We start from the raw sequence: 20850 nt of genomic DNA, 5'->3' as shown, positions 1-20850 counted from the left end.
CACCATCACTGCCTCTCACCCAGGACAGTTGTAAGACCTCCTCTCCTGGCTTCCATTCTGGTCTCCCTACAACTGATTCTTCCCACAGCATCAAGGGCAGTCTTTGTAGAATATGAATTAGATCATGACCCTCCTCTGCCAATCCTCCACACCATGAAGCCTTCATGATACACCCAGAGTAAAATCCAAATGTCTTTCCTGGGTTTACAAGCCCTGCCTGCCATGGCCCCTGCCTTCCTCTTTGGCCTTCCTGCCCATTCGTCTCCCACTACACTTGACTAGTACTACCCTCTGATTTTCTCCAACGTGCCACGCTCTCTCTAACCTTGCAGGTTTTGCACTAGTTGTTTGTCCTGTGATCTTGACGTGGCCAGTTCCTTCTGGTCATTCAGATCTCACCTTCAACGTCAAACTCTCCAAAGACATGGCTTTTCTGATCATGCAGGCAAGATACCCATTCTCCTTCTCTCCTGCCATCCTCCAGTAGTGCCCCCTTTTCTGTGATTTCACTTTCCACAGTTTTGGTCCCCTCCCCCCTGCTCCCCCTCCACCAATCACTGCTCCAAGAGCAGATCTTCTGATGTATTATTGTCAGAAGGTTGGTAGTAGCTTAACACTATGTCACAGTGCCTGTGTCATTCACTTCCCTTCAGCTCATCACGTAGGCATTTTATCCTCTTATGTCATCATAAGAAGGGTAAGTACAGTATGATAGAGTATTTTGAGAGAGAGAAAGAGACCAGTCACATAACTTTATTACAATATAGATTATAATTGTTTTATTTTATTGTTATTTATCTTTCACTGTGCTTAATTTATAAATGAAACTTTATCATAGGTATGTAAGTATGGGAAAAAGCAATAGAGAGTACGTTTCATGGTTTTAAGGCATCTATTGGGGGTCTTGGGACATATCCCCTGGGGTTAAGGTGGGGAGACAACTGTAATTTAGTTCTTAATAGAAGACTGGGGTGCTGGGAATCTCAGAGTACAGATGCCGTGAAAGGACCATAGCTCCCCTGGTTCACCAGGGCTTAGAATGACAAATAAATCCATGTGGAATGAATAAATGCTAGTTGTAAAGCCTAAGCTCTTGAGTCCTCTGTAAGGAGAATTTCCTCATCTGTAAAATGGGAATGAGAACACCTACATCAAAAGGTTATCAGAGAAAATATATTAAAGAATAATTGCAAATTATAAGGCTCTTGGCAAGTACTAGTTAACATTATTGCTCAAGTCGAGTCAGTTTCATTTTTGGTAAGATGGGGATAATATTTGCTTTCTAGGAATTTTTCAAAGATAGAAAAGATAGTCCCATAGACATACACATACTTAGAAGAGAGTTTTAAATGTTGCAAGCCCTTTCTTCCCTGTGATGATAGTGGAGAAAAGAGGCAGTAGAGAGACCTCCTTAAATGCTAGTTTGCATCAAACAAAACCCTAACATGCTGGTTTGGAGCATATAAGACTTCTGGCTAAGAAAATGAAGTTTGGGATAGGAACTGGCCCAAAAAGGCAAAGTCACAGCTGACCTAGTAGAAAACCAGGAAAGGCAGGCAGATGCCCATAATTTCTGAAAATTTCATTGTGTCCACAAAATACAAGTGGTTGGAGGACTTAAGGCCTGTATGAAATCATGTCACCCCCTCCCCCCTTTATAAGTGTTTTCCAGGTCAGTCCTCTAGTCCAGAAAACAGTGTGAACCACATGGGTAATTTTCAGGGTTCTCATAGCCACATTTGTGAAAAGTGAAAAGAAACAGGTGAAGTTAATTTTAATAATATAGCTTATTTAACTCAATATGTCTAGAAGGCTATCATTTCAACATGTGATCGATATAAAAATTACTGAAAAGATATTTTGTACTCTTGATCTCCAGGGACTTTTAAAGGCATGTGAAACTATATTTGAAATTGCATCTGTCTGTCTATCATCTATGTATCTATCTATCTTCTGGAAGTGACAGTTGGGAAGATTACTCATTTAAAATCAAATTGTGTTTCTCTCCTCTAACTCTGGTGTTTCTGGGGAAGATTTATGAGAAGCCGTGTTTCTTCAGGGAGGGACAGTTTGTTCCATGGTTTACATGGTTTACAAAGTTAGAGAATTTCACTAATCAAATTGTTGCTATTAAAAAAGAGTCAACTTGGAAATGGATTAGAACTAAACATGTCATCAACAGAATGGGCTGGAGAGAGCAAGAAAATTATTATAGAATAAAATTATCCAGAGATTATTGTTCACCTCTGACACAAAAGTCTCTTATTAATTGTCTTGGACCGTTTAGATATGGATTGGGTGAGTTTTTTTTTTTTTAACGTTTATTTATTTTTGAGATAGGGAGAGACAGAGCATGAACTAGGGAGGGTCAGAGAGAGGGAGACACAGAATCAGAAGCAGGCTCCAGGTTCTGAGCTGTTAGCACAGAGCCTGACTCGGGGCTCGAACTCACAGACCTCGAGATCGTGACCTGAGCCGAAGTCGGTCGCTTAACTGACTGAGCCACCCAGGCGCCCCAGATTGGGTGAGTTTTATAAAGGACAGGCATCACAGCCTGGCCATGGATGATCCTCTGAGGGACCGAAGACTCATTCCAGCATTAGAGTCTACAGCAAGCTGAAAGCACAGCTGCCCTGCTGGACGAGACTGGAATTTTCACATGGGCACGTTAACCTTTTCGGAAGCCTCTATTCACCTTGCTTATGAGTGGCCTGGTGTGGATGGAAGACATGTGGGTTGTTTGCTTGATGCTAATTACCCGGAAGGCCCAGTTTTGTCAAGAGATTCTGCTTTGATCCATTAGCAAACACACCTGCAACACTAGGCCACCAACAGAGGATCTAGTGTAGTGCTGCTGATGGGCTGCAGTGGGGACCATGGCCTCTGGGGAGTTCTCATGGAATTAGTCCTCATTTAGAGGGATGCTTACTGTTTACAAGCACGGAAGGTGGCCTCAGTTCTGCAGGTGCCTTGGCCATCTCTGGAGAACCACATAGCACCCCTCAGTCTATAGGCGTGGTGGGGGCATTGAGGCAATGGCTTCATAGATTCTGGTAAGCTAGATAGATTCTGGTAACCCTACCAAAGGGCAAGACACTCAGTCTCCTGTCTATTTCTGTCTACTTCCGTGTTTAAGAAACTCCACCTTTCTTAATCAGAACTGCTTTCCTTGCTAGAAAGAGAAGGGGTACACTATCTTGTGTAGCAACAGGGATGATCCCACAGTGGAATTTCCAGTGGTCTCACTTTTGTTAGTTGTACCACTAAGGCGAATGGATGTCTGTTATGATGTCCAATTTTCCAGACTCTGTGACATTTAAGAGTTTGCCATTACAAATCACCTTTAGGGAGCAGCAGAGAATATGGAAAAGCTTACTCAAGATTCACTCCCATTTAGGGCTTGTATTCAAGTCAGAGTCCTTGAAAAGTGGATATGCCAGTGCCTAGGTGTCAGCCTCTAAGGCCACGCTCTTCAATGAGGCATCCCAGTCCAGATGTTGGGAGGAAACACAAGAAGGCACAGAGGTGCCGAACGCTAGAGGAGTAAGCATCCCCGGAGCTAACTCTGCCAACATCATGGACTCTGAACATGACTGCTTTCAGTGGTATTAGCCAAAAAGAAAAAATGGAAAAACACTGAAACATTAAGCAAATATCATAAGAATGAATCTGTAAAGTGAGACTAGTAAAGTCAGAGAGTTGTTTTTCTACTAAACTTTTTAAGAAGTCAACGTTATTAACAAATGGCAGTGACAAAAATATGACTAGCAATTGTAATGAAAGCTTAATGTTTTAATAACCCTTATTAAGCTTCGTTTTACTGGAAGATGCCCCCTAGAAAGCTTAACCCTAGAAGACAGTGTGAACCTTCTTTTTCTTTAAAAGGCAGAGGATTTGGCTTATTGCCAAACATCTTTGCCCACTATGAAAATACAAATGCGGTTGCCAACAAAGGGAACATCATAAAAGTTGACAATCAGCTGTGACCACCTGGGGGTTGCAGAGAGTCACAATCCCTGGGACAAGAAGGCAAAGTGAGACATCCTCACTGCCATGAGAGAAAGTGGGGAAAACAAGCCCTGGTCTCTTTCCTCCAATCACAGCGTGTCCAGGAAAGAAAGTCAGTATTGACTTTAAACTAAAATGGCGCTGAACTTTGCAGCAGTAGCTGTGAATGCCGAGAAAGGAGGGGCCAGATGGGGATGAGGGGAGAGTCTTTGAGGAAGTGGGGCTGCAGCTGAGTGCTGAGCACCCGAAACATGTGAGGAGACAAAAGGGTGGAGAAGCCAGAGCCAGGAGGTGGGTGGAACTGCTTTCCCCTTCCTCTCTCCAAGGTCAGCCTGGGCCTCCTCTTTCTGTTCCTTTCCTACCTGGGGCTTCACACATGCTATTCCTCCCAACCAGAAAGTCCTTTTCCTTTCTTCACTGGGAAAGCTCATTCTTCAGGTCACAGTCAAATGATCTCTGCTTTTGTAAGTCTTCCCTGATCCCCTAGTCTGGGTTACCTCTCCTTGCTCTATGCTCCCATGGAATCCCCAACTCTCCCCTTCCACACCACTTATCACACTGAGTATAACTTAGTCCTTTCCTGACTACCCTGTAGTAGTCGGGACTCCACCTCATTCATGCGAAATCCCTGCTGTGGAGCTTGGTGCTTGCTATGTAGTAGGAGTTCAAGGTCTAATTGTTGAACGAGTGGGTGCACTCTGTCCTAGTCATGGTGTTGGTGGTTAAGGGGAGACAGGGAGAGGTGGAATCAGGAAGTGCAAAGAACATGAGGTAATTTGCGAGCACAGCACACTGTGCAGGAAAGCAGACCAGTGTGGAAGGAACACCAGTGGTTATGTCATCTTAGGCAGGATGCAGATGTAAAGGTGTTGGGAGGTGGGAGAGGGAGGAGGACAGAAAAGGAGGTAGTTGGTTAGCTGGCATGGATTCACCCTGCTTTCCAAAATTGGATCTTGTCCTACCTGCTCTTCAAGAGATCAAGACCACTCACGATCCCTACCCTCCTCTCCTGGCCTGGGGTGAGGACACAGGACAGCCAGGCAGCATAGGGCTGGTGGGGTCTAGTCTTGCCACTTCCACTAATTCCCTTTGTGACCCTGAACAGAGCAAGGACCTTATTATCCAAGCCTCATCTTCCCAATATGCAAAAAGGAGATAAGGTAAAGTGGTGGTAGGGAGAAACTAAGCAAATGTACTTGGGAGTGCTGGATGTTCCACAGGAGGCTGGCTCCTCTCCACACTGTGAATTCTGGAAGGCTATCTCTTGGGTCAGCTTTTGTCATCTATGATTCAACCCACACTTCTAGCCAGAACAGAACTCCTCATCAGCTGGAGTTAGGATGATTCTCAACCGAAGCCTATTGCAGAGTTGCAGGCTGTCCCTAGAGATGATCTTTCCCAATGCCCTCAGCTGGAGGGACAGGCTCGTGGCAGCCGAGTGGCTAGACATAAACATCGTGTTTGAGGAAAGTAGCAAACTTCCTGAAATGTTACGTACTTGGGTGCAATTCTGACTCTAGAACCAAGCCCTACTCAATCCTGATTCTGTTTGGAAGGAAACAGTGAGGTCAGATAATTTGAACAGGGATGTCTTTATCACCCAGCCCTGTCTTGTTCAGCTTCTAGTATTTACTTCTCCTCTGTTTGCTATTTGCAACTTGAAACCAAGACATGAGCTTCTGTTGCTGCGGCTGTTTGGGAGATGAGGCAATTCAAACATGAAAGTCCTAAGAGGAGCTATAATATGATGATGATGATGATGATGATGATGATGATGATGGGTGTGTGTGTGTCTGTGTGTGTGCGCACGCACATGGGAAAAGGGAGGTTAAGTTGTGGGGGACTGGAACAGAGAGGTAGAGGGAGCAGAGGGAGGCGGGAGAGTCTTCAACCACATCAGCTGCCTCCCCATCTATTTATTTGGAAAGACCTCCTACTGTAGGGAAGGAAGTTGGTGCAAAAAAAAAAAAACCCTCAAGATGTATATTTGATGGTGTATTTTGCAGCATCAACTTTGGGTTTGACTTTTCTGAAAAAAGCTAACTGCAGCTTTTGGGTGCAGTTTGGTTTTTGCTGTGGACATAGGGTGTCTTGAACTTTTTCTCTTTTAAATTCAGGAGAGTGAGCCAAGAATTCCAAGTACTCATGTCCCTCTCCAATGAGACAGTGAAGGAAAGATTTCCAAGGGTGAGAACTGGATAAATACTACTGAGAATTCAAATATTCAGGGAAGGTGCTCTGCCAAAATAAATCACACCCTCTAGGAACATTTCCTATAATTTGCTTTTCTTTTCTTTTTCTTAAATGATCTACTCTTACAAAAGTTAAAAAAAATTTTTTTTTAACGTTTATTTATGAGAGAGAGAGAGAGAGAGAGAGCATGCGAGCAGGGAAAGGGCAGAGAGAGAGGGAGACACAGAATCCGAAGCAGGCTCCAGGCTCTGAGCTGTCAGCACAGAGCCCGATGTGGGGCTCAAACTCACAGACTGTGAGATCAGGACCTGAGCCGAAGTCAGACGCTCAACTGACTGAGCCACCCAGGTGACCCCCGATACTAAAATTTTTTTATCTCTTTCTCCATGCAATGTTGCAGCCGGTTTCAGACAATGCCATCTATGTCTTTTCATTCCCTGTGTCACCATTTAAATTCAAGCCTCATGATCCATGCTTGGCTCATCACAATAGCCTATTAACTGGTTCCCAACATTATTAGACCCACTGTTCCTGAGTTGTAGAACAATTTTCATCTGGCTGTTCTATAAGACAAGACATCTGTGGCCAAATTTTATATATAAGTTACAAACGCTATTAATACCTAGTTAAACTTGTATTAGATAAAATGTCTTAAAATACAATATACTTTGGCACTGTAATATTTATCCCAGATGAAGATTAGCTCGCAATGGTAACAGAATTAGGTCCACACTTTTTAGTCTGACCTTCAAGGTGGTGAAATCTCATTCATGTGCACCCTGTAGCCTTAGGCGGACCATGTACTCCCTCCACTCCAGCCTGAGATGTGTCCTCACTGTCGGCCATGTGCACTTATGGGCTGCATCCTGGTTCTGGAGACCTGTGACCTCAGCCCTTCTATATCCTGTCTGCTTGACTAAGTCCCAACTTGCCTCCAACACCAGGGCAAGTCCTTCCAGTCCCCAGGGAGGCCTCCTGTCCCCTTAGGCTGCCAGTGATTGCCCTTTCTCTGTTGCTCTCCTTTCCTTCAGCTCTCTCTTGGTCTGCCCAGGGAGTGACCTTGACCGCCAACTGTTCTATATCCTGAACCAGTCTTTGGTGTCACAACCACATCTCATGCTTGTCTGCGTTTTCCACAGAGCCCTTCCTGGCACCTCAGCAGCCATTTGCTGATAATGATCATACTTAGCCAACTGAGTAAATATTTCCAGCTTTTGGATTTGTCCTGTTCATTTTTTTTTAAGTTTTTATTTATTTATCTTAAGAGAGAGAAAGAGAGTGAGAGAGAGTGAGCAAGCATGAGTGGGGGAGAGGCAGAGAGAGCGAATTCTAAGCAGGCTCTGCACCATCAGCACAGAGCCCAATTGGGGCTCAAACTCATAAACAGTGAGATCATGACCTGAGCTGAAACCAAGAGCTGGATGCTCAACAGACTGAGCCACTCTCCATTTTATTTTCAACAATCGGTGTTGTCAGAATAGAGTTTATTAGAGACGCAATGAAGCAAATTCAGAGGAAAACTAAAGGTAGGAGTTTTAGATGCAAAAGGTTTCTCTGTGAAAGGGAAATGAGACAAGAATTGCAGGTTTGGGGTGCCTGGTTGGCTCAGTCAGAGATTATTTAAAAATAAAATCTTTTTTTTCTTTTTTAAGATTTGTTTAATGTTTATTTATTTTTGGGGGGGGTGCAGAGAGAGAGAGGGAGACACAGAATCCGAAGCAGGCTCCAGGCTCTGAGCTGTCAGCACAGAGCCTGATGCAGGGCTCGAACTCACAAACCGTGAGATCATGACCTGAGCCTTACCCAACTGAGCCACCCAGGTGCCCCTTAAAAATAAAATCTTAAAAAAAAAAAAAGAACTGCAGGATCTAGGTGAACTTCTTAGAGTATGTCAACCAGCCTTTTTATTCTGGATGCCCACATTATCAATTTTCACCAGCTTGTTTGGGTGTGTGTTAGAAATTTGATGTGCCCGCACATAAGCCAATCGGATCTGTGGTTTCACCAATAAGCGACTCAAATGGGAATGTTTATTTCCTGACCCAGACATGCATCTGCTTTAAAATTGCCAATATTCAGGAAGGGATGTCTTATCAGCACACATAAAAGTTTTAAATTATTTTAATTGCTTAGGAAACAAAGTGATTTAAAAAATTATTTCCCCCTTATGCCTATAGGATAAAATGAAAGAATGCAATACTAACTCATCTGCAGTATGATCACAACTGAAGAAAGAAAAAAGATAAGATAGGGCAAAAACTCTATTAACTAAGCAAGCACTTTTTTGGTGAGTACAAGAAATAGTGAAAAAAAATGTTGCCAGGGATGATCATATTGGGAGAAACCACTGGACTGAGCAATATCTTCCAATGTTTATCTAAAGCAATGCTTGGGAGGAAATTAATTGCTTTCTGTGTTCAGATGGTGGGGGCCACCGCTAACCCACACAGTACCTTTGAATGAATCAGGAAAAGGCCTTCCTGTCTGAGGTGGAATGTGTGCCCGTACCGGGGAGCTTGTATGTGTAGCCGTGCACAGGCTGGCCCTCTGACATGGGCACAGCCTGCATTACTAGGCACCCGTGTGCCCTGCAAACAACTCCTCAGAAAAATGGAAGTGATCTTAAAAAGCAGAGTGAGCTGAAAAGGTCACCCAGCTGGTACGTGGCAAAGCAATGGAGTAATTCCAGAATCGCTGCTTTTAGCTGATCCTGATCAAGAATAGTTCTTGATGCCTCTTCTGTGGGACACGGTGCTATGTCACAGTATTTATATACGACAAGGATCCCATTCTTTAGTAATTTATACTGTAGCTGATTATAAACCAGTATGAAACTAGTTTGTTAGTAGTTGTTACGTATTATGGTTTTAACTTCTATTTTTTATTTTTTTAACGTTTATTTATTTTTGAGACAGAGAGAGACAGAGCATGAACGGGGGAAAGTCAGAGAGAGGGAGACACAGAATCTGAAACAGGCTCCAGGCTCTGAGCTGTCAGCACAGAGCCCGACGCGGGGCTTGAACTCACAGACCTCGAGATCATGACCTGAGCCGAAGTCGGCCTCTTAACCGACTGAGCCACCCAGCCGCCCCTACGGTTTTAACTTCTTAGAGCAGCGGGAGACCTCCGGTGCCAAAACGAGACAAAAAGCCCCGAAGCAGTTAGCGCTGCTCTTTAAGTGTTGTGGGTAAACTAGGTCATTATTTCCATTCTGCGTGTGAGAAATAAAACCTACAGCAATATGTTCAAGGGACCAGAAAGGGGGTTCGCTTGGGGGTGGAGTTTTGAAGTGAATTGCTTGTAACACTGCATCCGGAATTACTCATGTTTCTTGCATGCGGTGGAGACGTCCACCCTGGAACTAAAGAAGGCGCTGACCCACAAGAGCGATGGGATTCCAAAGGTATGGCTGGTTCTCCTCATCTGACCTCAGGAACTCTGCCCTCACTCACCCCTCTCCACTAGCATCATCGTGGGAGAGACAGAAGTCATCAAATGGGTGCTGAGGCTTCCTGCCCTCTCACCCACACCTGAGAGCCCACCTGGGCTCCGCTACCTAATTCACATGGAAGAGTGGCCCTTCCTGGGCTCCAGGTCCTCTAAACCCTGCTTTTAAGGGCTCCAGCCCATCAGTGAGCTCTTCTCCTCAACCTCTTCATCTCTGGGCCTGTCATGAGCACTTAATCAAGCTCTAGTGCCCCGTCTTAATAAAACGAAGAACACATTTCAACTCCAGCGCTATCCCCGCTACTGCTTTGGCTCTCCCCTCCCATTTTCCACAAAGCTTCCTTCCTGCCCCTTTCATTCCACCGAACCTAAGTCACCTAGGTCACCAAGGTCACCATAACCTTGTGTAATTAAAGAACCGGTGCCAGCTTGTGTGTAAATTTTATAGCACTTGACACTGACCTCCTCAGTGATGTATCTTCTTCTCTCCGTTTCCATGACCCCAGACTCTCCTGTTGCACCTTTTCATTCTCTGGCTGGTCTCTTAGTTTTCTTCTTGTTCCCTTTTTCTTTCCCCACGCTGACTTAAAGGACATGGCCCTGGGGTTCACTGCTTAACCGATTTCTCTTCTCTGTCTACGCACACTCCCTAGTTCCCCATCTACTCACACTGGTCACAACTGCCATGCTGACGACTCCCAAATTTTTGCCTCCAGCTCCGAACTCTTACTGAGCAGAACTGCCTCCAACACAGGCGGGGACTAGCGTGAGGGTGGTGGGGCGTCTAGGGCACAGACCCGAAGGAGGTGCTCCTTCCCGGGTCTCAGCAGGTGCCGGCCCTGAGAATGAGTGCCTCCTGGCCCCATGCCTGGCCATCTCTGCCTGGAGATGCTCCCACAGTGCCTCAAACTTGCTAAGTTATGAGGCTAATTCTTCGTCTTCAGCCCCAAAGCTCTTGTCTTCCCGCCCTCATCCTGGTGGCATCACTGTTGGCTCAGACACACTCTGGGGGTCCTTCTTGACACTTCCTCCTCTCTCATCCTCCACAGCCAGCCGGTTACCAAATCCAGTCATTCTGGATGGAATCCAGACTCTCCTCGTTGTTCGCCACGGTTTCTGTTCACCATCCCTCACTGCCACCATCTCCATGCTGCAGCCAGTGGGACTTTTCTAAAACACAAATCTGATCACTTCACTGCTTAAAACACTTGTGTAATTCTCCACTGTCCTCAGAGTGGGACGACCCCACGACCAGCACCCCACGTGGCCTGCTGTCACTGCCTCACACTCTGTCTTCCAACATACCCCGCTCTTAGTGTCTCCCAGAAGGACCCCTTAGGGTCCTTGTTTAAGCTTCCTTCTCACTAGGATAACTGTCCCTTTTTAACTCTCCCACTCTCAGCTTAAATGTCACTTCTAGAAATCGGTTTTGATTCCAGTCTGGTGAAATGCCCTTCCTAGGTGTATCCCTCACACCCACGTGAGGTGTATCCTTCATAGCTCACATGCTCATCTCCATCACACAGCCTTTCACATGGGCGATGTTTGGAGACTTGACTGTTGTCCCTGACCTTCAAGAGCGAGGACACTGCAAGTGAGCAGCCAGCACAACCACAGTGCTAGTCGCATAGAAAGTGCTCAACAAGGATCTGTCGAACGCATAAAGGACTTCAGGAATCCCTAGTCTCTGACAGTCCCGAATTCAAGCCCCTCATCTGCCCCTTACTAGCAGTGTGCCCTCCAGAAAGTTAATAACGTACCCTAAGCCCCAGTTTCTGCTCTGTAAACAGAGATCGACATCCTTCCCCAAGTTGCTCTGAATGGGTTTGTGCTTCTATAAGCATCTGCAGTTGAGACAATGCTTGACCCTTTCTTCTCTTCCAAGTCCTACATTCAACTCCAGGAAGCCAGAATTCAGTCCCGTTCTAATTGGTATCCCTAGTACCGGCCCTATGATGGGTTCCTAGTGGGAACATAATAGCTGTTTGATCAAAGAATGTTTGAGGGAAGGCAGCCAAGTTAAAGAGGGAAGAAGAAAGAGGCAACACAGGGAATGTGAAAAATGGAGAAAAGAGACAGAGAGAAACGGAATGCAGACACTTTTCTCTGACTTGCTTATGTTACGGGAGGCTCATCTGCTTTCGAAGGACTGGGCTGAGCACGCTCTCTGCCCTCGGAGATAACCTGCCCAGCTCACTCCGGCCTCAGCGACAGCAGGGAGACATGGTGCCCATGTGACTGGCCTAGCTCCCTTACTGGAAGCAGCTGCACAGACAGCAGCCTGAGGCTGGAGCTCCAGGAGAGGATTTCACAACCTCTGGGGCTGAGCTTCAAATAAGTTTCAAACGTTGTTTATGTACATTTATGTGTGTACTTTTCCTGGGTCTCTTCTGATTGCAAGGAGGCCCAGCCTTGCAAAACAAGCTCAGAATGTGCCTGAGTTTTTTGTTCTTGCTGATAGTCATGGAATGTACCGGCCTCCTGATGTCAGATCTGGGAGAAACCGAGGAGCTGAAAACAAAGAAGACATCCAACTCCAGTGGGTCCCTCCCAGAGCACGTGAAGTGGGATGGCTCAAACTGAGGTAAAAACAACTGGAGAGGGTTTAGACTGGTCCATATATTGATTGAATTCCATCCAGGAAAAAAACCCCAAACATGTGAGGCAGAGTTATATTTCCTTTTCTCCATCCTTTCCCCCTAAGCAGTAACAATAAGATAGTAGCCTGAATCCGTGTTAATCATCTTCCTAGAAGGAAAGGGACTGGTGGAAGCCCATGAAGATGGTAATCATCCATTTCCCTTATGCCTGTCTCTGGAGCAGTGTGGACAGTTGCCTTCAAATTGGTGGAGAAGGAAAGAGAAGATGCAGTCTTGGATGAAAAATAGGGAATTGGACCAGATCACTGATTCTCCATCCCAGTTGCCATTAGAACCACCTGGGGAGCTTCTAAAATCCCAAATGTCCAGACCTCATCCCTGACAAGTGAAATAGAACCTTTGAGGTGGGATCCCAGTATCGGCGTTTGAATGCTCTTCAGGTTATCACAATGTGCAACCAGGTTGAAAACCACTAGATTCCACGAACCCTGATTTCTGAAGCTCCCTTACATCTCTGTTTAAAATTAGGAGAGCCTTTCTAAATCAAGCAATTTCGGGGGGCTTTTTCCTGGTCTTTGCAAGTCTGAAGCCTTGGAATGTCATGTTCACATATGTGTTTTAGAAAGAGCATGGCATAGCTATATAGTGGAAGCAGAGGGATGGTTTCAGCAAATGCTTAGCGAACTCTTTACATTGTAGGATCAGATGTGTTGCTGGCCTGCTATTTAAGTGGTTTCTTCTGGCACTTGATGTTGGATGTTGGCTCAGGGATTTCCTGGTGGGTACCAAGGAACAATAGGACTGTGAGCCCACCCCGGAAAGAAGGAAGACAGGGTGATGGCAGACTGAAGGCTCATGTCTCCTGCTGTGGCCCCATTTGTGTTTTCCCTGACTTGGGGCTTGGACAGCTCTGAGGAGGTGGGCACCAGTCCCAGGGAAGGGTGTGGCTCTGGGCTTAGGCACCCCCAGCCCTCAACTCTGTGGTAGAGGCTGGAGGCACTCAGCCCTTTCGGCAGGCAGCCTCAAAGGCTCTGTTGGTGGGCCCCTGTCTGCATCTGTAGGGCTGGGGTGGGTTAACTGGGGAGGATGGGGCACACAGGAACAGAGAAGGAAGCATTGCCAGGTTTCTGTGAGGTCAACATGTGTTTGAAACCATTCAGAATGTAACTGAGAATGTAATTAGGTGATTTTTGTTTTTGTTTTTGTTTTAAAGGAAAAATTCAGAACCTGTGACTCTTGTTCACGAGCACATGCCTAGATGTAGTCATTTTGAGTTTATGGAAAATGTGGTCAGCCCCATAAATCAGTGCTGAGGAATTCTTACAGAGTCATTGCCATGCAAGTAATGGAGATCTGTAGGGAGTCTCCTACAGTTATGCAGGACAAAAAGAATACACATGTAGACACAGCTATGACATAGTCCTCCCTCACCTGGAACTCTTTCCTGAGTTGCCACAAGGCAGCTTTGAATGCCCATTCCTTCCTAATCTGTGACCTTTGTTGTATAACTCCATGTACATCAAGATGTCTGTGGCCATCGTTGTGTCGTGACCTACAAAGACACAGTTCTCTGCATCTGTTCCTCCCACGTGTCTTAACATTTTATCAGGATTTCTATAAAGCAAGCCCATTTAAAAGTAGGCTGGACAATCATAACCTGTGACAACGCTGAGCATATGGTTAAAGGTATCCTAATTCATAGACCTTCTGTACTTCAAGTCTATTATTTTGTGTGATCGGAGAATGAAAATTCAAGGTGGTATTGTGTTTCTCAAAAGTGTACAGAACATCTTCAAGTGTTAATACAAACGTTTGGTCAAAATTAGTAAGCAAGAGATTCAGTTTAGGCGTGATTCACTGGAGGACATTCCATCGGTTTGCATTCCATTGTTGGATTTATCCATTTAGCCTTTTCATGCCAAACAGTGTTGGTTCTGTATCTTATCCATGATAACATCCCCTACTCCTTCTCAGGTTGACTCAGCTTATGAATTTGTTTCTGCCAATCTGGTCAGTGGAGAATGGAACGTTAACAAATTTTAGTGGAGATGTTTTTCAGGTGCTCTGAAAAAAATGTTCTTGTACGCTTGACCAGCATAGTCTGCCACGGTAAAATAGTATGGCTGAACCTGAGTTTAGGGTATCTTATTGTTTTTTTCTTGCTCTGTTAGATGAGTCTCGTGCATGCTAAAACAATTCCTTAATTTCCCACAGAAACCAGATGTATAACTTATAAGGCCAAGTACCACCCCGAGTACAAAGTTTATGGCCTGGGCTCATTTTTGTTAACTGGAGAGTTTGTACTTTAACATTTGCCATTGCAGTGTGTTCTTGTTGACTTTGACACACAAAATACAAATTCCGTATGCCATGAGGGCCAAGTCAGCCCTGCATTTATATGACCTGGTTTCTTTTTGCCACAACCTGGGGGCAGGAAAGCTAATTGCACAAGCTATGAAACTTTAGAGCAAATCCCCTCAGCCACAAACCACTCGTTGTCATCAGTGCAAAGGAAGAGGGGCCTGCCTAGCAGGCTGTGCTCTTGAGTTTTACGAGCTGTGCCTCGTTGAACAGTGGGCAGGGTAAGGAAAGCTGTGGGCTTACCTGATACACGTCAGTTGCAATATGCTTTGAGTTTTTGTATCAGCCCTTCACAGGCAGTAGAAAAGCGTGACGTAAATAATCATCATAATCACCATTGATTGAGCATTCCTAGGTGTTCAGCATTGGGCCAGATTCGTTATAAGTACCTTCTCCAAACAGCCACAGCATCATTTACCTTATAAAGATGGAGCTCAGAGAGGTTAAGTAACTTGCCTGGAATTTTCCCACCAAGAAGGAAGTTCTCTACCTGATTTGAAAGGAATTTCAAATCGGACACCTTTATTTTGCTTTTGGGCTATGTGCCTGACATCCAGAGAAGTGGATGGAAGATGTGGTTTGCTGGTAGTTGAGGGAGGATTTCATCCCAAGTTTGTTTTGTAAAATTTAGGGAGAAGACAGAGCAACAGTGTGATTTCAGCAGAACAGGATTTGTTTCCAGCACTGTTACTCTGGGAACAGAACAAGTTATTCAGCTTCTCCTGTCCTTCATTTTCTCATTCACAAAATGGAGATGGACTAGATGGTTCCTAGCGGTCTCTGCTGACTCCTCCTTTTCTGCCTCCTTGTAGTTGGAGACACTCTAAGCTTGGCCCTGACAGTTTTGGGGCAAATCCTTACCAGGGTAAAAGGACCTCCTGAGGTCTTAGACCAGTTGGGTCTGACACCTGCCGGAAGAGGGTGGATGTTTTCTGTGGCCTCCATTCCCTTGCCCCACCTTGTGGCTCTGGCATCTTGTGCATCTTGTTGGTCACCACTGGCCACCGCTGCTGGGGAGCAGCAGGCCTCTCTGCTGGCACAGCCTAGGGAAGGGCCACTCCTGCCTCTTTCACTCGCTGTACCTATAACATAAGAAGCTCAAGTCCTAGGAAGTTTAACTCAACCTATTTCTGTCAAGATCCTTTCCAGAAAAGCAAGTCAACACGTAAGGTCTTGTAAAGGACCCAGAATTTTGAAAATTAGTATCTGATTTGTCACAACAGGAAATAACAGCTAGATTGATATATCTGGAGTTATTCTAGCTCACCAAATTCAGAGTGAGAGAGAAAAACAAAGTATGTATGACACCATTAATGAATCCTACCGTGTCTCCTGGCTGTGGACGCATCACAGACACACGATCATATCCTTTCCTTAGTAGGACCCACAAGGCATCCAGTTTTCCCTGAAAACACAAAACAAAACAAAACACCAAATGCATCAAGATTACAAATGAAACCAGAGCAGTGGCCAACATAGACATGTAGAACTTTCCATGCTTCTTCAGTCATGGGAACAACGTACCGCTGGCAATGTGGTCGTAACGGGATAAGTGACTCTCCAGGCCCTAAGTTCAAAATGGGGGCTGCAGGAGAGACATGTAACAAGACCCTGATGTGCATGCAGGATACATGCATGAGACTTCGGTGCTGTCCCAAATTTGCTAACGCAGAGAAGTGCATTCAGGCTCTCAGCTTTTGCTCTCATTGCGTTTCTGGGCATATCCTCACGCCAAAGTCAATCTTTTCAACTTCCACTGAAGTTTTTTCTTCCCACTTAATGCCCAGAGTTCACGAATGAAACAATGATGACAAATTCAGGAAAACTACTAAACAGAACTATTGATGGGGCCAGACCAATTGAAGGCCCCTGGGATGCAGATCCCTGGGCTCACTCAGCACCTATGACTTGCTCAGGAATCCCAGGCTCAAGGGACAGATTACCAAAAATCTCAGAATACCCAAAATCACAACCCCTTTGGAGTTGTAGGTAATTGGCTGAATGTGAGAAGGGTGAGTCTGTGAGTGAAGTTTTCACAACATATGATGAAGGGAGCCTAATGCCTCTGGCCATTCTTGTCCCCTAGACGTGCTGAATGGAGGCCCATTTCCCCTGTCTCAAATACTAAAATGCAACAATGACATTTATTGAATTTTGCTCTTAGTATTAACCCTTAATATGTTACCTGCCATAGCAAAAGACTTTGCAGATGTGATTAAGTACAGGATCTTGAGATGGGAAGATTATCCTGGGTTATGCAGGTGGACCCTAAGCATGTGGGTCCTTGATAGAGGGAGGCGGGGGGGGGGGTCAGAGTCAGAGAAGTTGTGCCGACAGACACAGAGTCAGAGGGATTCCACGTGAGCGAGATTCAACCCACGGTTGTTGGCTTTGGGGAAGGGAGGGGGCCATAAACCAGTGAGTGTGGGCAGCTTCTAGTCTCTGGAAAAGACAAAGATTCAGATTCTCTCCTAAAGCCTCCAAAAGAGACGCAACCCTGGCCTCGCCTTGATTTGAGCCCAGTGAGACCTATTTTGAGCTTCTGACCTCCCGAACTGTAAAATAACAAAATTGTGTTGTTTGAAGTCACTGAGTTAGTGGTAGTTTGTTACAGCAGCAATAGGAAACAAATACAGGCTTTATTAATCCCTGACGTACTCTATGTTTATTTGCCTATTGTCTGTCTCTGCCACCTGGAATGTCAATTCCATGCAAGCAGAGGTGTCACTGGGTTGTTAGTTGCTGGACCCCCAGCCCTAGTGCTCAGTAAATTTTGGTTGGATGAATGCATGCATTCAGTGCTACTAAATAAGTGCTGGGCTAGGTGCTTCCACATGCGTCCTCTCCCAAACTCCCAAAGGATTATGGAGAGGAAATGGAAGGTCAGACTAACAACTAACTTGCCTAAAGCACAGAGCTGGTAAATTGGGAGGTGTGATTGGACCCTATGGCCGTGTAATTCCAGAGCTCATATACTTTCTATTATATTCCTTGTGCAGATCTTCTGGCTCGAGTACTTGGACTTAGATCCTTTAGAATAGGGTTTCTAAATGGTAGGTTGCAACTCTTCAATCCCTCATGAGACAGTTTTGGGTATTAGGACCAGAATTCTTAAGAAATAAAATAGAATAGGAAAGAGAATATTTGAGTCACTTGCACACGACGAAGATAACTGTTATTTTGTGACAAATTTGTATCAGTTAAATGTGCATGGGTGTGTGTATATTGGTGAGTGTTTTAGCGCACATTCAACGCACACATACTTATGTACTGAGCCAGACTGTATTTCCTACTGGGTCTCAGTGAGGCATGTTTGAAGATACTGATCTGGAAGAGGACTCTGAAGGATGGTGCTGAGAGGCTGGGGAAGTCCAAAGACTTCAAGTTCCTTGATACAAAGCTTTTGTAGAGGAAGCATCAATTTAAGAATGTCATCTCGAAGACTTCATGTTCTGGCATTCTCTTCTGGTGGGTTAGATTCAAATAAAATGTGCTCTTGAACTTCTATCAACTGTTGCTCAAGTTCTGTGGGTTAAACTTTGTCTTGCTAAGTGTTATGTTTTTCATCTCTTTTGGCAAAGTATTTACAAAAGCCTCTAAAAATATTTTGAAATGACTTTAGAAAGCTGGAGGGGACTGCTGCTGGGTTCAGCATGGTTTTCTGCATTAAACCATTTCAATCATCAGTTAAGTGTTTTCCTTGAAGGTTCCTTGGGGTAAGCATTTATATTTCAGGATGGAACCAGGTGGATTTCCTGGATGAATGCCTCTTTTTCTTTCCCTATTTTGGGGGGACTCCCAGTATTCATCCTTGTAAATCAGCCCACCCACAGCGTTCTGTGTGCTAATCACTCAACTGCTTGACAAATGAGGAGCAGTAAGATGGGGATGGGAAGAGTATTTGCAGAAACTTAAATCTGAAGCTATGGGCAGAGCAAAAGAGCAGAGACCACCTGGATGCATAACACCATGAGAATCGGTAGTAAGTTAGGTTTTCTTGTGGCAACAGGTCATTGTGTGACGTTTAAGCCAAAAGTGACAATTCACACTGCCTGAGTTGGTATTTGGGGTCTGGCCCTCCCCGTTCTGCAGCTGTGGATGAGCTGTTTCATCTCCCTAAGCCTCACTTTTCTCATCTTTAAAATGGACACAATGGTACTATCTACCCTATCAGGTAACTACCCAATTAGATATTGAAGTTAGATACTTAGCTCAAAGAAAGTATTCGTTAAATGTTACCTATGATCATGGAAAAGTCATGAAAATGATCACTTGGGAGGCTCTGAAGAAAGATGGAAAAGAATGCAATATAGAGTGTAAGAAATCAATAATGTGAACTTGACAAGCGTGTATCCATCCATCCTCCATTCTGTGCTCGGCCAACCCCTGCCCACTTCCTTCAGGCCACACTTCTCACTCCCCTCCAGCATGCTGTGGGCTGGCCTCTCTTGCAGCGTTTGGCCACAGTGCTTCACCAAGCTGCACTTGCTAAGGCCACCAATGGATCCCAACTGCCAAGTGCCTTGGCCACCGTTGGGTCTCATTTTTCTTTTTTAATTTTTTTTTTTACATTTATTTATTTTTGAGAAACAGAGTGAGACGAAATGTGAGCGGGGGAGGGGCAGAGAGAGAAGGAGACACAGAATCTAAAACAGGGTCCAGGCTCTGAGCAAGCGGCAGCACAGAGCCTGATGCGGGGCTCGAACCCACAAACTATGAGACCATCACCTAAGCCGAAGTCGGAGGCTCAACCGACTGAGCCACCCAGGTGCCCCAGCATTTTACTTGATTCTTAGATCTGATGCACTGGGCTTCTCCTTTCTTTACACTTTCCCTTGGCCTCAGTGCCATCAGCCTCTGCCTGCTCCTTCCTTCCTCCCCAGATAGGCCTTTTCAGCTTCTACCTGGTCCTCCCTTCAGCCCTCTTCAAGCCTCTCCCTCAGGCTGAGTGATCCACCTGGGAGGCTCTCACCTAGTCTCTGGGGTCAACTTCCATCTCTCTGCTGATGGCTCACAAATTCTACCTTCAGCTTAGTCCTCTCCTGAGCTCCCAATCCAGTCACCTACCAAATCTTAGTTGTCATGCAGAAGTTATCACAGGTATTAAAAACGGAACTAGCTATCTTCCCCCAACCAGTTCCTCCTTTTGCATACCCTGCTTGGTTCCTGGCACTGCCGACATCCACACGGGCAAGCTGGACACCAGAGACTCACTGTCACCTCCTTGCCCTCTGCCACCTCCTCATATTCAACTCCAACCATGTCTTGTGGACTTTCTCTCTGTCACAGCTCTCCTGTCACTGCTTCCTGTCCATCCTGCCCCACTGTCTCCATGGCTACTGCCTGGCCCAGACCCTCATCATCTGTCACTCATCCTGCCAACAGTTTCCTGATTGGTCCTTTACCTCCAGGCACCCCCCCCACCCCCACCCCCCCAGTCCTCTCTCCTGTTTGATTAATGATGGATTTCATTGCTAGCTCTAATGGATGCTTTGCAGTTAATAAAATAAACCAGGAAACATCTTACTAGCAGTATGAATTTAGTCAAGTCACCTAAACTCTCTGTGCCTTTGTTTTTCCATTTGTAAATGGGAGTAGTAGTAGTTTCTACTTTTGAGGGTTGTAAAATAAAGGAGCAAGAGTGTGGTGTGTGGGAAGCCCCTGGAATTGTGCCCGGCCTGCAGTATGCATTTCACCCAGGTGAGCTGCTGTCCTTGGGTTCCTCTGGCCAAGGTGAGACCAGTTAGTTAGTTCCAGTTTTATTCTCAGTGTTCTGAGTTCTGGCGGTGCCACCAATGAGCCCAAAGTCCCACCTCTGTGGCATAGGACACCACCTGGGTAATCCACACACCCAACCTCTCCTGCTCCCTCGTCAGCTTTTTATAGCTTTTAATGCAAGAGCTGAAGGAAGTTTTAGAAAAGTGGGTTTCTAACCAAGAAGAGGATACAAAATTACCCCCTAAGGTCAAAGAGAAGTGCATAACAAAAGCTGCTGGTGCCTTTATTTTTCTGAATGGAGGCAGAAAGCTGTCATTTCAAGACAGCAGCTAATGAGGTTTTTAATAATATCCCTTCGGGGTGTGAAGAGCCTCAGGGGATTTTTCCAACCGGTTCCTGGGATTTACCCGAAGTCTGGGGGTGGGGGGAAGGAGACTTTGAGTTGACTCCCTATTTATCTCAGATTTGAGTGACCATGATGCACAGGCCTCTCCATAGGACCCAATTCAAGACATGGTCCCTC

The 20850-nt window shown here is 45.4% G+C and overlaps 1 protein-coding gene across 1 annotated transcript in view; it reads right to left on the bottom strand.

Moving 5' to 3' along the window:
• ANTXR1 (ANTXR cell adhesion molecule 1) overlaps nt 1–20850 on the bottom strand; it is a 215069-nt gene that overhangs the window by 30785 nt on the left and 163434 nt on the right. Inside the window, exon 17 of the mRNA XM_047069742.1 lies at nt 15934–16014. Within this exon, the coding sequence (XP_046925698.1) occupies nt 15934–16014 (81 nt within the window). The remainder of the gene's footprint in view (nt 1–15933; nt 16015–20850) is intronic.

The sequence above is a fragment of the Lynx rufus genome, unplaced genomic scaffold, assembly GCF_022079265.1.
Source record: "Lynx rufus isolate CCGP_SWC_20201006 ecotype Redwood Valley unplaced genomic scaffold, mLynRuf1.p SCAF_8, whole genome shotgun sequence".
NCBI classification, from domain to species: domain Eukaryota; kingdom Metazoa; phylum Chordata; class Mammalia; order Carnivora; family Felidae; genus Lynx; species Lynx rufus.
The sequence above is the reverse complement of the archived record's forward strand: the minus strand, read 5'-3'. Positions and strand labels throughout refer to the sequence as shown.